The sequence below is a fragment of the Marmota monax genome, unplaced genomic scaffold (assembly GCF_021218885.2).
Source record: "Marmota monax isolate L192 unplaced genomic scaffold, Marmota_monax_Labrador192_F-V1.1 WCK01_AAM20220418_F8-fsc00052, whole genome shotgun sequence".
NCBI classification, from domain to species: domain Eukaryota; kingdom Metazoa; phylum Chordata; class Mammalia; order Rodentia; family Sciuridae; genus Marmota; species Marmota monax.
The window spans coordinates 5,518,646-5,533,914 of NW_026693473.1; the positions used below are offsets into that span (position 1 = coordinate 5,518,646).

At 42.6% G+C, this 15,269-nt stretch overlaps 1 protein-coding gene across 21 annotated transcripts in view; it reads left to right on the forward strand.

Moving 5' to 3' along the window:
* The window catches only part of Kalrn (kalirin RhoGEF kinase), a 636,773-nt gene that overhangs the window by 426,950 nt on the left and 194,554 nt on the right, over positions 1-15,269 (forward strand). For all 21 annotated transcript variants that reach the window (XM_058583507.1, XM_058583505.1, XM_058583504.1 and 18 more), the window contains exons 32-33: positions 82-224; positions 3,408-3,510. In XM_058583507.1, coding sequence (XP_058439490.1) covers positions 82-224; positions 3,408-3,510 — 246 coding nt within the window. The remainder of the gene's footprint in view (positions 1-81; positions 225-3,407; positions 3,511-15,269) is intronic.

Consider the following 15,269-nt stretch of genomic DNA (forward strand, 5'->3'; position numbering starts at 1 on the left):
GCCTATGGGAGGGGATTGAGATTGGTTTTCAGAGGGCAACAGGAGCTGGGGTTCTCAATCTTTCTCACTGTGGCACTCCAGGCTTCCAACATTGAAACCAAGCAGGAGTGGATCAAGAACATTCGAGAAGTGATACAAGAAAGGATCATTCACCTGAAAGGAGCTTTAAAGGAGCCAATTCAGCTCCCCAAAACACCAGCCAAACAGAGGAACAATAGTAAGAGGTAACCAGCATCTCTCCCTCCAGCACTGCCCACTCATGTGCTTCTAAGAGTGGGAGTGGGGGGACTCTGTCCTTTTGAAGGGGTGTTGCACTGTATACTCTCTCTGGAAAGGCCCACAAGTTTCACCTAATGGAGAATTATCTCATCTTTAAGCATCCCACGAGCTCCTGTTAATGAAGTGCAGCAGGGCTTCATTGAGCATCTCCTATTTGATAAAGGCTCTACTTGGTGATATGAGGAGAAAAAGGAAGTATCAGATGAGTCAGTTCCCTCAAGAACCATCTAACAATTATGTCTCACACTTAGTTAGACAAGAACAGGCACTATCCATAGGATGGTAAATACTGTAAGAATTCAAAGAAAGAAGAATTTAGATGGCCTTCTATGTGGAGTCTAGGGAAGTCTTTGGGAAGGAGATGGGCTGTGAGCAGGGGACTCTCTAGACTAGTTAGACAGTAGAAGAACTTTGTGCACTGTAAGAGGTGAAGTGGTGTGGCCAGGTATCACTGTGGCTCTCACTGCTGTCCCCATGGAGTTCTAACCTTTATTCAGCTATGATAAGCAGTAACATCAAACAGAAGAGGACTTAGTTCTTGAATCTCTCTGGATCTTTTTGAATCTCTGTTTCCTCCAAACCAGTGGATGACTTCCTAAGCATTTCTTTCCCAAGTCTCCATGTGACACCTACACTTGAAAGAAAAGCATATGAAAAATTCATATACACTTTTGAGAAAATATATAACAAAAGCAGAGTTTTGAGATGATCATTATTGGTGATAAACAGGTTCTCTGTTCTTCCCCTGTGCACAAATAGAAGAGATCCAGGGGATTTAGTTGACTTTATGGTACCAACCAGGATAAGTAGGATGGGGAGCTGCTGCAGGGGCTATGAAGTGGGATCAGTACTCATGAGGGAAGTGGTAGCCAAAAGAAGGGAATGATTAAAGTAGAGATGCCTCCAAGGGGCAGAATCCCCAAGACCTATATGACCAGGATGAGGTCACCTGCTCAGTGCTGGAAAGGCCAGTTATGAATAATAATGGAGGAGGATTCATTTTTCCTTCACGTACCCATGTCTGGAGTTCAAGTTATGGGTAAACTTAGTTTAGCACTAGAGACATCCTGCTTCATGGAGCCCATACTTTAACAAAGAAGATAGAAAGGAAACTATTATAAAGAACAGATTTCCTAGGACCATGGTGAGTGAGGAAACTCAGGTGAGGTTAGCTGGGGTTACTCTGTAAAATAACACACCCTTTTCTTAGTGTGGAAGAGTTGGAGTGTTTCTAGAATGTAGGAAGGGCATGTCTTAGAAATGTCCCCACCTTCTCTTTACCTTTTTTTTTTTTTCTCTTTTCCATGATGGGAGGGGAGGAAACCTTATAGACTCTGCAGAAGAGAGCCAGACAATCTGTGCTCCCCCTCACTTGGCTCCCTTGATATGGGGACAGAGTTTACGGAGGAGGGGATTGGCTTGGGGGATGCTACCCACACTACTGGCTGGGCCCCACACCCTACAGAATTGGCTTCATCTGGACTAGACCAGAAGGGCCAGAACAGCAGGAAGCAGAAAGTACAGCCAGCTCTCAACAGTCTAAAAAGGTGGGGGCAGTGGCCCATATAATCAAAAACAACAGATGATCTAAAAGTCCTTTATTTTTGGTTTTGAAATGCGTCACATAATTTCTTTTTACAGCAGATTTTCCTTCCTACGAATGTATGGCTTATGTTATTAAAAAAAAGTCGGCATGTCCCAAACCCACAAGTGATGGCAAGAGAGCAGTCAACTTAGAAATGATCTGCCAGGGAGAAACTGCTTTTTCTGATGAGTGGACACTGTGCGTGCACACATGCACACGTGCACACATGCACACATGCACACAGGTGAACACCTGTATACACACGCATATCCACATAAACTCAGACACCATGTTATAATTGTTTAGGCTCTGGAAGGTGGATTCATAATCGGTGGCATTTTGCACCTAGGCTGAGATTCTCAGGCATGGAATTCTCATCTCCCAGTACTCTCACTTTTCCATAAGCAGCATTGGGGTCTGACTTTCATAAAAGTGTCCATGGGAAAACTGGTTTTCTCTGCTAATTCCCGCAACCCCAGTCCAAATCTTCCAAGTTTTTCCTGACACAGACCATTCAGCCATTTCCAGGCATTCAGTCCCTCTGGTACCTGGCTCGGGGTTCAGTGCAGAATCGAGGCACAGTTCTAAAGCAGAGAGTTGCATAGTTTCATGGACATGGGGCATGAACACGTCTAAACACCAGGAGTCTAGTCAAAAGAAACTGAGAAGCACAGCTGGCCCAAAAGCTGCTGTAGAATCTGTAACTCTTATCCAATCTTTGAGAAAATGCTTTGGCCTTCTGTGTCGATTTAAGATTACCACAGATAGACCTGTAGTGCCACAGCTGTTTGGCGGAAGGATCGCTTGAGCCTAGAGATTCGAGTCCACCTGGGCAGCAGAGCAAGACTCTCTCAACAAAAGAAAAATATTCATTTTTTTCTTACCTTTTTTTTTTTCTTCAATACTGGGGAGTGAGCCCAGGGCCTCGCCTATGCTAGACAAATGCCCTACCACTGAGCTATATCCCCAGCCCTTTTTTATTTTGAGAGAGGATCCCATTAAATTGCCCAGGCAAGTCCCAAACTTGTCCTCCTCCTATGTCAACCTCCAGAGTTGCTGGGATTATAGGCATGTGGCACTGCACCAGGCTTATTTCATAAACTAGTAATAGCCAGCCATCAACCTAAATTAAAACACATAGAAAAACTTTTTCAGTGTCCTGTACTCTGAAGTTATTGAAAATGACCCTGTCCACTGGATGGAAGCCTAGGATACACATCTTCCTACTGCCTGCTTTAGATCCATACCCAGTTAAAAAAGAAAAACCATAACTTGCCCCTGTCCAGTATGGGCCAGAGGAGTTATGGGGAGAGATCAGTTTGCATTCAGTTATCAGCATAGTGATGATATGTTTACTAAGTGCTAGAAGTGATGTTGTTAAAATCATATAGGGCTGCTCCCTTTAGCAGGATAATTGTAGACAAATCCCTGCTAGAAATGCTGAGGCACTGCTCTGCCACCTAGCTGGAAATCCTTGTGTGCTCTAAACCCACAGTTGTTTCCCCCCACCCCCACCCCTGTTTTCTTTCTCTTCTTCCTGCAGGGATGGAGTGGAGGATATTGACAGCCAGGGGGATGGGAGCAGCCAACCAGACACCATCTCCATTGCCTCTAGGACCTCTCAGAACACAGTGGACAGTGACAAGGTAGGACAGAGTCCCAGTCTTCCGTCCCCTGAGACTTCTTGTTGGTTTAAGCACCCCTGGAAAGTTACCCTCAGAATTCTTCCCACTCAGGAGCCAGTCGTCTCTTTGTATCAGCAAAGGGGACAGAACAGGACCAGACTCTTAAGCTGAGAGAGTCATACAGAAGTGGAAGGGTGAACAGTGGGAGAGGTGAGGTCGAGGGGTCTGCTGTCTCTGAGATGCCCTGCCTGGGCTGCTTGGGCTACTTTGCCTTATGGGAGGGTGAACCTCAGAAGATCTGAGGTTGGGATAGTTTCCTGAGACCCCAGTGGCTGTGATCGGTTCATATTTATCATGATTTGAATGGGGCTTATCTCAAAATTAGATCAAAACCAATGGTTTGGGAAATGGCCTCATCGATGCTGCTTGATAGGGGCCTCTTATCCAAAAGGACTTATGGATAAATGATGCTTTCCTGTGACCAGGTTACCGGGGCTCAGTTCCTGAGGGGCAGGAGGATCAGGAAGTGATGTATGAAGGATGGAGTTATCTTGTAAGAAAGCCTGGTCACTTGCTCTCCCACACGTTGGAGCCAGCAAGAGTTAGGAGCTCTGAGAGGGAGGGAGCACAGGAAGAGAAACTAGAAAGACTCCATGTATTTGCTCAGGTGCCTGCACGAATTTTCAGCAGAGGGAGAAAAGGGTCCATGTCCCAGCCTACTTGCATTTGCTTACCTCAGAATCCAAAGAATGTGAGGTAACCTTTTGCTGCATATTTCAATTTTATTAATAAAATTTTAGGACTTCAAATCATATTTGGCCGTAGTTTATCCAGACCTAGTATTTCAACCTGATTCTTCAACCTCAGGCAGCAGGCTGTTTCCTTGATTAATTTTAATTTCCTGAGTTATGGGTATTTTTAAAAGATGATCTGCGTTCATTAGGATTTTTCCTAATTTTTTCTTTCTGGGAAAAAAAATAGCCACTGAGACTTTAACAGGGGAATTGTGCCCCAATTTTGGCACCTAACTACCCTAACCATCCTTTCTTAGACTAGTGTTCAAGGGCATTCAAGGTGATTCTGACCTCTGCCTTCAAATTTTTAAGCCATTTTTTAATATCAGAGTGGATGGAAAATTAAGTTTTTTACACTTGTAAAAACATGCAGAGAAAACTATTTCTGTACTTTCCTGTCTCCTCTAATTTATTGTCTAGCAATATGACTAGAATACATTATGAGTAAAAGGTATTCTAGAATACCTTATGAATAAAAGTGTTCCTTTTGAAACAGTTAATGGGTGGTAGGTCAAGGGCAGTATCTCCCATGTTCAGACATAGGCTATTGGTTTCCTGGTCCAGGGGCTTTATTCCTTCCAGCTGCTAATCCGTCTTCCCAGAAGCCCTGAGGTAGACACAGACCCCTGTTCTAGGGCCCTTTGTCATAAGAAGACCTTGCTCAGCTAATCTTTTTCTGTCTGGCCAGGTAAGTGAGGCTAGATTAAAAGACCTCCAACAGCAGGCATTTCGTTATTAATGAGGGATCTTAGTGCTTACCCTTTTCTTATAACTGAGGAAACTGAGGCTCAGAGAAATGAAGTGGCTTACCTGAGAAAATTCTAGTGGTTAGTGAAAAAGCAGGAACTAGAACCCAGGCCTCCTGATTGACAGTCATGTTGTCCTTTCACTCTAGAAGTTAAAGTGTTAATCTCTCAATGCTGAAGTTCTTCTAGCTGGTCAGTCTCTCTGCACATTCCTCACAAATTTCAGCCACTTGTGAAAGCACCTCACATGTGCGGAGTTCTGTGCTGGATACTGCAGAAAGATATGGACTGTTTGTTGAGTGTGAATCCCTTTTTGTCCAATTTTTTGTTTCCTGTCTGTGTCTATCCCAGGACATTGGTCTCTGATGAGGGCAGGGGCTGTGTCTGTCTGTTTCACTGCAATAATCCTGACATACAGTGTACCTAGAGGCTCAGGAGACATTTGTAAAATGAATGAATAGAGGGCACACAGTGCCTGGTCTCATGGAAACTCAGGGTTGAAAGGTAGCTAAAACCAGTGGCCTGGCTGTAGCCAAACTTATAGACATTCTATTTTTAAATATACTTAGACGTTTCCTTAGCTACAAGAAGAAAGTTTTAGTAAGATGAAGAACCTGACCTACTGGGGACATTAACCCTCAACTACCTTCTCTGACCTTAGGAGAGATAAGCAGAAGGTGGGGAGATGATGAGAAATCCTATGTCCCATATACAAAACCTGAAGAATCACATAGAAGTCACACTTTCAAAATAAAATAAAGAGTCTATTAGTGAGCAAGCACTATAACTTAAAATGTTCTCACTCTTTTAACCCAGAGCAGTGATAACTAGGCAGCCATGTGTCTCCTTGTGACCTGTTCTTCCTATCATCAGTAAAATCATTTGTTGGCATCTTGAATTAATAGAATTCATAGATCATCAGGGTCAAATTCCCCTCTATCTGTAGTAGAAGGCCATAAACCCCAGTGTCTAAGTGGACAGATGAACGGTCTCTGGAGAAAAAAAAGATAACAAAGTAGACTGATTTGGGTAAGCTGACCTGTATTCAACAGAAGGGAAACAGGGTGACCATGGGGAAGGGAGAGGACAGAGACACCTCATAGAAATCAGAATCATTTTAACAACAGATTTCTAAAAATGTGCCCCAGTCTTTCTCTTTTGATGCAGAGAAATGACAGCAATGTGGCACTGTTGGTCTGGTAGATGAGGAGATCATAACTATTAACAACCTAATAAGGACCCACCTGAGGAGCAGCAGGGCTACAAGGTACCCCTGAAATTGCTTCTCATGTACTTTGTATGCTGTGCTGTGGGGCAAGAGTTTTGGACACACCTGGATTCAAATCACAACTCTGACACTCTCTGTGCAACATTGCATAGGTTACAGTGCCTTAGTTTCCCTACTGTAAAACATGGGCAATAATACCATCTCTCTGAGTCACTGGGAAGATGGAATCTAATACATTCCCTTGGTAATTGTAAGATGTTCAGTAAAGGCTATTTTCTACCCTTCTAAGAGGGCACAATTTTTTAGCAGACTGAGGATCTTTGCAAGTTCTTGAGCAGAGTTCTGATCTCTGGCTCATCATTATTAACATTTGTTAAAAGCTTCTTCTCTCTGTTAGACTTAAAGTGATATGGCTTCAATTTACCTGTCTGTAAATCAAAGAACTTTTCTCCCCTTTCCATTTATACCTTCTAGAATCTTTTTTGTAGACTTTTTGTTGTTAGCATTGGCTCATGGGTTACATTTCATAATTTAATGGTTTAATATCTATTACTATCAGACACTGATTTAATGCTGAAAGTATACCACATTTGGCCAGTGGCAGCCCCTAAGACTAAATATTTGAGATACTTGTGCCTTTTTTTCCAGTAGGTTAAAAGTCCTCACATGTTCCTAGAAGTTCCTTGTATTAAGATATTTTTAGACCCTTCCATTTCATGGTTGCCTTCCTCTGGATTTCCTCCAATGCATTTTTGTATACAATTGGGTATCTAGAAGGATATGTAACTCGTAAGTGTTCTGATGATGTGAATGTAGCTCCTTGATTGAGGGCTGCTATTTTCAAAGTTCTCCCTAATGTGGTGCATCATGTTTAGTAGGTGTGTCTAATGTTGGCTCATGAAAAACCTCAGTGCCTTCTGCATAGACTGCCCTTAGTTTAGGCAGATGACTTAGTAACAAGAGTATAGGACTTTTGTGTCCCTTAGATTTTCTCTTGTCAAACCCCATTCCAGTATTCCAGCATTTTAAATACAATCTGTCCAACATGTTAACTACATCTTCCAGCATTATTGAATAAACACAGTCTTCTATGGCTTCATCCAAGTTCTTGCTTTTGGGCAAGATTAAGGACACAAGACCAATATGCCCCTCTTCTTATTTCTCATTCAGGGTTTGGCATGGGGAAACCCTCTTGTCTGACTCTTCTTCAAAGTCTTGAGAGAAAGAAACTCTACTAATTTTCTCTATAGGAGAGAAGCTATAAGCTGTAAATCCTCCCTTGATAAGGAAACAGTCTGTTATTCATAACTGTGCACTAAACCCTGACAAAGCCAGTAGGAGTGCCTCAGTACATAAATGGCATTAATAGCTTTCCCAGCATTGCTGTTGTACCACTTCTGATGAACCTGAATATTTAGGTTCCACTTAAGCCAGTCCTATGCAAAAGTATTTTTTAAGGAAATATTTTTTGAAGGCTTACTTTGTTGCATAGGAGTCTGAGCCCCCTATGTAACTCAAGGAATATGTTCCTGCTACTCTGTGCAGGACATTCTACTAGAGTCTTTTGCCTATATGTGTATTATTGAATGATGGGGCTTTGCAACCCCAGATTAAAGATATCTAGAATTATAGAATTCTAGTCAAGTAAGCCTGAGTAGTGAAGTGGCAGAAAGAAGAATCTTGTTGTTTAATGTGTTGCCTGCCAAGTAATTTCTAGCTAATGGTAGAAAAGTGGCCATATGCACAGTGATGTGCCCACTGCATATATTTAGGGTAAACATGATGGAAACATTCAATAAATGTTTATTGAATTAAACATTACAAACCCATTCTATTAGGAATACTCTTCATCCAAAAATCACTATGAGTTTCTAACATGTCCAGGCTGGCTGGAGAGAGAGAAAATGGAGTGAAATTGAGTTGCAGGTATTATTCTCTGCAAAAATTGTAAGGGAAAGAACACTGCTGAAACATCCCAGGGTTAGTGTGCAATTTATATGAGGAACCTCAGTGTAAAGCCAATGTGACCTAAGATATAGTGTGGCCAATAATACTAATGTGCTAAAAGGAGCAAGGAATTTCCTGGAGAAGCCTGAAAATTGGAGGGGCTAACTCAACAGTTTTTAAACTCTGAATTGTCAAATTAATGTACTGGGTCATGACTGAAATTTTGCTTTATTGATTGGGAAAGGAGGCTCAGTCAGTGATGCTAAGGGCCCAAATAAGGGAAAAGTCAGAAGATTCTTAACAGTGTCACTGCTACTTTGATAACAGACTGTTACATGATATCTGTGTCAAGGGGTGAGGCAGCCTAGTGATAGGAGCCTTCTGAGAAGAGACGTCCCATAGAGCCTCACCTGGTTTATCAGAAGTTGACAGTCCCTGCACCCCTATACTGGGAACACATAATAGGACACTAGATGCAAGGATGGGAGTCAGAGAAAGGTCCCTGTCCCTGTATTAATGTATTGGTGAGGATGTAGTCCCTATGTTGGTGCACTGGTGAGGGCCTACCTCCTGAATTGGTACATTGGTAAGGTCTTTGCTCCTCCTGTATTGGTGAATCAGTGAGGGTGTACCCTGGTGTTGGTGCATTAATGATGACATAGTCTCTGTGTTGATGCATTGGTGAAGCCCTAACTCCTATGCTTGTACAATGGTGAGGACCTCACTATTGTATTGGTACATTTGTAAGTGCCTTGCTCCTCCTATATTGGTGCATTGGTGAGGGCCTAGCTCCCATGTTGGTGCATTAGTGAAGATGTAGCCCCTTGTTGGTGCAGGTCTAGCCCCTGCTTTAGCATATTCCCACCTCTTCCTTCATGTACTTTGTTGAGGCCTGACTTACTCTGTGGTAGGTGCTACTCTTCCTGCTGGGAGTGTTGCAGTGAGTGAGACAAAGCTCTACCAGCCTGTAGCTTACATTGTTGTAGGTAGGAAAGGAAAGTATCAGGAAAAAAAAAAAATGTTGCATTACTAGTCTCCTGCTAATTGCATTGGAGATAAAAAGCCTTCTTGGTTTTTTAAATTAAATATAAGAAATTATTTTCCCCAAGGGATTTCCCCCGCCCCCATGGATAGAGGACAGATCACTAAGGAAAAGTTGGAATCTCTTCATTTAAATGAGTTCATAAATAGGAAAACATAGCCCCAGAGAACACAGATGGAGATACTCCAAGGAAGCATCTAAGTTCAATTCATTAAAAGCGGAGACTGCAACCAAGATTCCTGCACACATGATCTATTGAAGTGTGCTAGGGAAGGGGCAGGGTCTAGGAGCAAAGGCAAATAAATATGCATGTGGTTTCAGCTGGGGGGGGAGCAGCCCAGTCTGATCCCTCCTGGGACCCAAGGGCAGGAAAAACACACACTTTGCCCTGCCTAAGGCAAGAGACCTGGACTTTCATGTCAGCTGTTAGCTATGGGCCCCCAACAGGCACAAGAGCTGAGGTGTGGCTGCACTGGCAGGAAAGGGGAACTGGGTCGGATGTCAAAACTGCTGCAGGGAGAAAGATGATATAGTAGAAAGGGAATGGATTTTGAGATCAGGTCTGGATTCAACCCCAACCAGTTGTAAAACCTCAAGAGGTCACTTCATCATTTTTGCCTGAGTCTCCTCATCTGTATGATGAAGATATGATTTCTCCATCCTGGGGTTTGGGGGTTTCTCCCCTCCACACATTTCCAATACTAGGGATTGAAACCAGGCATGCTGTACCACCGAGCTACATCCTTAGCCTTTTTTATTTTGTTTTGAGACAGGATCTTGCTAAGTTGCCAAGGCTGACCTTGAACTTGGAATTCTCCTGCCTCAGCCTCCAGAGTAGCTGGGATTACATGAGTGCCCCACTGCATTCGGCACCTTCCCCAGTCTTTGAAGGAGTAGTTGAGATTCTGTCTAGATGAATATCTGGGACACAGGTCCTGTATGGGTCTCTGTCTGGGTAATCACAAGGCACTTCTGTGCAAGACAATAGGCAGTGTGCTCCCTTGAGTTTTAAGGGGCCACAGGTTACTGTGTTTGCCACTGAAGAAAAAGCAAAACATCTGGAAATATGGAGACTCAGAAGCACTGGAACTAATAAAAATCTAGTTCATACTAAGCAATGTTTTTCTCTTGTCAAATTCTTAAGAACCATCAAGATGACCAATCCAAATTAGATCTTTGCCATAGTGATGGTGTGTCCTATTCTGCTGTGCTCCCTACACAGTCCCACCACTTGCAGATGACCAGCCCTTAAAGGCACGTGAGGGCCTCAAGGAATTCTGGGTCTCAAGGAAGGATCTGCAGCACTTCTGTTGCTCTGCCTCTTAACCCAGTAGGCCTGCAGGCTCATAAACTATTTCTAGATAAGGAGAGATTATGGTGCCTCCCTTTAGGAACAAAGTACTCCCTAACCCTTAAATAAATACCTGGGAAGACTGTACAATTACACTTCCTGTTATCAGGGCTTAGAATGGATATATCTGAACAACATAATCTTAATTCTCTGCCACACCCCACACCTTATAGTATATTGTATTATAATTGCCATATAAATTTTAGGCAGAAGGATTCCAATTTTTCTCAACATCTTAGTAGTCACTCCAAAGTAAGAAAAATGCCATTTCTACAGTTTAAGTCCAGTTTGGGGTTTTTTTTTCCTTTATTAATAATTCAAGTCCAGGACTGGATTTGAAAGTGATTTTTTTTTCCTAGTACAGTTTCTTTATTACCCTTATCAGCAGTGGGCAGGTGGCTGGAGGAGAGAAGGTGGCAGCAGTAGGCAACATAAGCAGAGGAACCCAGGGTCTTGGGGACACTTGAGGCCCCCCTCTGCTGCTGCTCTGTTACTTCCCCAAGGCACAACTCCATTCCTTCCAGAGTGAAGTTCAGCACAGCCTAAGTGCGCAGCTTTTGAGACCCATTGATGAAGTGTGAGGACTTGAGGTCATAGGTTCTCCTCTAAATCAAAAGCTTCTCACATCCATGACTGGCTTCCAGCTGTTGCACACCACTGATGGGTATGAGCTACACTTGACTGAAAAATACAACTTAGGTCACAGGGCAGAACCTCTCATAATGGTGTTATTTTACTTAATATTCTCATTTATATTCTGTAGCTTGCAAACTTCCCTCAGGAAACCCATCGGTAAAATTGCCAATCTTCTGAAAAAGCAAGTAAGTTTCATAGAATACAGCAACCTGTGAGTAGTTTGACTGATACAGGCAGGCTGCAAACCTGGAAAGTGCTCTCATGCCACTCAGGGCACTTCGGCCTCCATAAAATTTCTTTGTTCCAGGTGGTGGCATTGCACAAGTACAAAAAGCAGAAATAGGGAAACTGGAAGCGGAGATTTACTAGTAGATTAGATGGATGTGCGGAAAAGCTTCAAGGGTGATAGGAGGCCAGATTCAATCAGGGGGACTTTGGAATTTGGAATCATAGAATGTTAGGGAGGAAAGAAAGTGCAGAGATCATCTGACCCTCCTCCTTCCGTCTTTTTAAAAAGAACAAAGTTACTTGCTCATAATCACAAAACTAGTTAATGGCCTAAGACTCTAACCCAAGTCAGTCTCTGGTCTGTTAAATCAGATAGCTCAGCTTTCCCTTGTAGCAGAAAACAAACACTATCTTACCCGTTTCTCCAACTGCCCCTGCACCACCCCACCCAGCCCCAGGGAGTGCACAGTAACCCAGAGTAAATTACTACGTGGTTCAATAGTCCAGTCCAGTGTCTCTGGGTCTGTCATGTGGCAAGTATCAGTACCTATCACAGACTCCTGGCTACCAGTACTAGCGACTCACGTCATGGCCTTGGTGGGAGTATGATTCTGCCCCAAACAGAGTCTTCTGGTCTCCCAGGCAGATTTCTGTTGGGCTCCAGAGCTTGGCAGAGAGCACAGAGGGGATGCTGCAAGGCTGATCCCTGGGAGCTGTCTGGGAGGAGTGAGTTCCCAGTACCAGCTCAGCCCTGCTGCAGCCCTGCAGCCGTTGAAATTCTATTTTATTGTTAAATTTTGGATGGAAGGACAAAGCAAATCTGAGAAAAAGCCAAGATGTTAAAGTGGATTAGCTGGCGACAATCCAGGGCAAACAAGACCCAAGTGAGTACTCCTTCAGCCCAACACATTCTGCTGGAGACAAGAGAGGTGGCATGGATGGAAGGAGGCAGAGGTGGAGAGTGAGTTTGCAACTTGCAGGGGAAGGGTTGTTGTGGAATATTCTGTGCAGAATATTCTTGCATATTATCTACCCTTTTCTCATTTGGCATTATTTAGAGAAAAAAGTTATTTACGTACAGGACAAAATGACTAAATCAACCTTGTCAAAGTTAACAGTAGGTGGAACAGACTGGGAAATTATGTTCTTCAAAAGTTATGTTCCTAGAGGACTAGAAATGATGTTAGGAATATGGTATCTGGAGGTAAGCTCTTCCAGCAGGGATGAACATTAGCTTTTCTTTTCTTTTTTCTTTTTAAGAAATTTTGCTAGGCAGCAACCTGTGGAGCCAAAGCAGCCTAGAGTGGATGGGGCAGGCAGATAGTGGCTTTGAAGCCGTGTTTCTGTTGAAGCTGGAGCTCCCTTTTTGGGGATGTGCTGTGGCATAAAATGACACATGTTATCTGAGGCCATGATATAGTGTACCAGGGAAAGCCTATTGGACTGACAAGTGGATAAATACTACCCTGATTCTTGACCTTGAGCTTTCATTGAAAATTCTTGCTTAGGTTTTATCTGCCTGGTCAGTTTAGTGTCAATTCTCTGTTTTCAAAGGCTTCTGCCAGCCTGTCTGCCATTACCAATGTGGTAGATGGCTAATGAGGGTAGGTGGATTTAAGGGTATGTGGCTTTAGAGTGAGATGATGTGATCCTGTTGTGGAAAGCAGAACTTTGCCAAGAAAAACAAATTTGAATGTCCTCTATTGTGGCTTCCTACAAGAGACACAGTGAGGGCATAATTTTTGGCTCAGGACCTCTTCTAGGAGCAGTAAGCAGCGGGTGCCAGCTAAGAAGAGCAGTTGCTTCTGGTAGGTCTTTCTTTAAAATGAGAAAACTGTGGGAAGGAGATGCAGAACTAGGCATATGAGGCCAATTACAGATGTTTACTCCTATTTTCAATCGATTTTCTCCGGCCCCACTGCCAGTCAGTCTTTTACCGCTCCTCCTGCCTGTTCCCTGTGGTTATGTTGGAGAAGTCATTTCTTTGTACCAGGACTGCTAGTTTTCCGTCCATTCGTAGGGCTTAAAGTTGAGTCTTACGAATTCAGAATGTTCCTATACTGCTTTGTTTTTTAAATCATCTATTTGGTTCTATCTGAAATTGCTAATTGCAGACATATACATACTGACTAGAATTTCAGGAGCATGGTTCCTCCATTCTACCTGGCCCCTGTTGATAATGACCATGGGCTGCTTTGTGAAAACTCTCATCTACATTGCTTTCTTCCCTGCAAAGGATTTTAAACCTTTTTGAACTTTGGGATGTACTGGGTGGGGAGGAGGTTCTGTATGCCTATACCCTGACTCCTGTAAGCTTTGTCCTTTTAGCAGCACGAGGGGCTTTGACAGTTTCACTCTGCTGGTGCTTACTCACAGATGGAGACCAGATTGACTTAGTGACTCAGTGTCACCTGAGGCTCAAGGGGGCAAGAGGTGTTGGGGGTGATGGAAATGTTCTGTACATGCTTCATGGTAGATATGATAGGCGTTCTCAAAACCCATAGCATGAAGAGTGAATTTTAAGGCGTGCAGTGATTTGCTGCAGGAGACTGGGAGATGGGTGGGATGCTGAATGCGAAGATTCATCCAGTACAGGAGCCAGCTGCAATGGATGTGTGTGATCATGATAGTGAAATTCATTGTTTTCTTTTCCTTAATTTTTTATGTGTGTTTTTTACATTACTTAATTCATCAACCATTTATTTGAACTCCTACTAACTGCCATGTACTATTCTAGACACAGAGGATGTGCTGTGGGGAAAAAAATAAGCAAATCACCTTAGTTGCTTGCTTAGAGCTTTCTCTGCTGTGCTGATGTTAGCCCAGATATGCTCAATTTTGAGACATTGGGAATTCAAAAAAGGAGAAATAGGAAAGTTCTTCTAAAAACAAAACAACAGAATATTCAGGGATTCATAGTTTATCATAGGGAGATACTTAAAAATCATGCAATATAAAATCTGCAATGCATATTATCCCATCTGACCTCCCCAACCCTCTTTATCTTTCTCCACCCACTGTAAGAACAGTTCGAATTTTTAATGTCTCTTTTCACACAGCCTGTTAAAAGGGAATCTTTATTGCATTATTGAAAAAATTATTGAAAACTCCTAAAAAGAAAGATTTTTAGGTTAGGTTCTCTAACATTTAAATTTAGGATAAACTGTGAACAGGAACATGGAGTCCAAACCACTAATTGTGTTATTTAGAGAACAGACTACTAGGAATTACCACTAACACATCAGCAAGGAGGAAACACTATCAATAGAAAATAATTGAATTAGTTGGAGAACAGGACATTATTTCATATATATTGGTACATTGGATTCATTTTTTATTCAACAAAATGTGAGTGTCCACTAATGACCAGATAGGTACTATTGAGATTCTAAATGTATAGAAACAATCTTTGTCCTTGTCTTCGGTTCCTATCGAAGTATCTTGTGTGGGATAACAGAGTGGCTACCTTCGTGTCACATGTATTTATAAAATTAGACAGTTGTACTTAGTACTTTCTTTATGAAAGTTGCTGTGCTAGGCGGCAGAGAAGTTACAAAGATGAGTGTGTCAGACAAGATAGTACTTACCCCACAAAACACTACATTTGATATCAGAAGGATGCCTGCTTTGAAAGACAAATTTAGCCTGGGAACCAGGGAAGACTTGCACCAGAAGTGAAATTTGAAGTTGGCCTTGAAGTTTATCTTCCTTTCCACTCTTTTCCTTTGTATCAATTTTGGCCCCAAAATTATTATTCTAATCATGGACAGTGTGTAAAAGAGCAGTGCCATTGATATATGTTTATAAA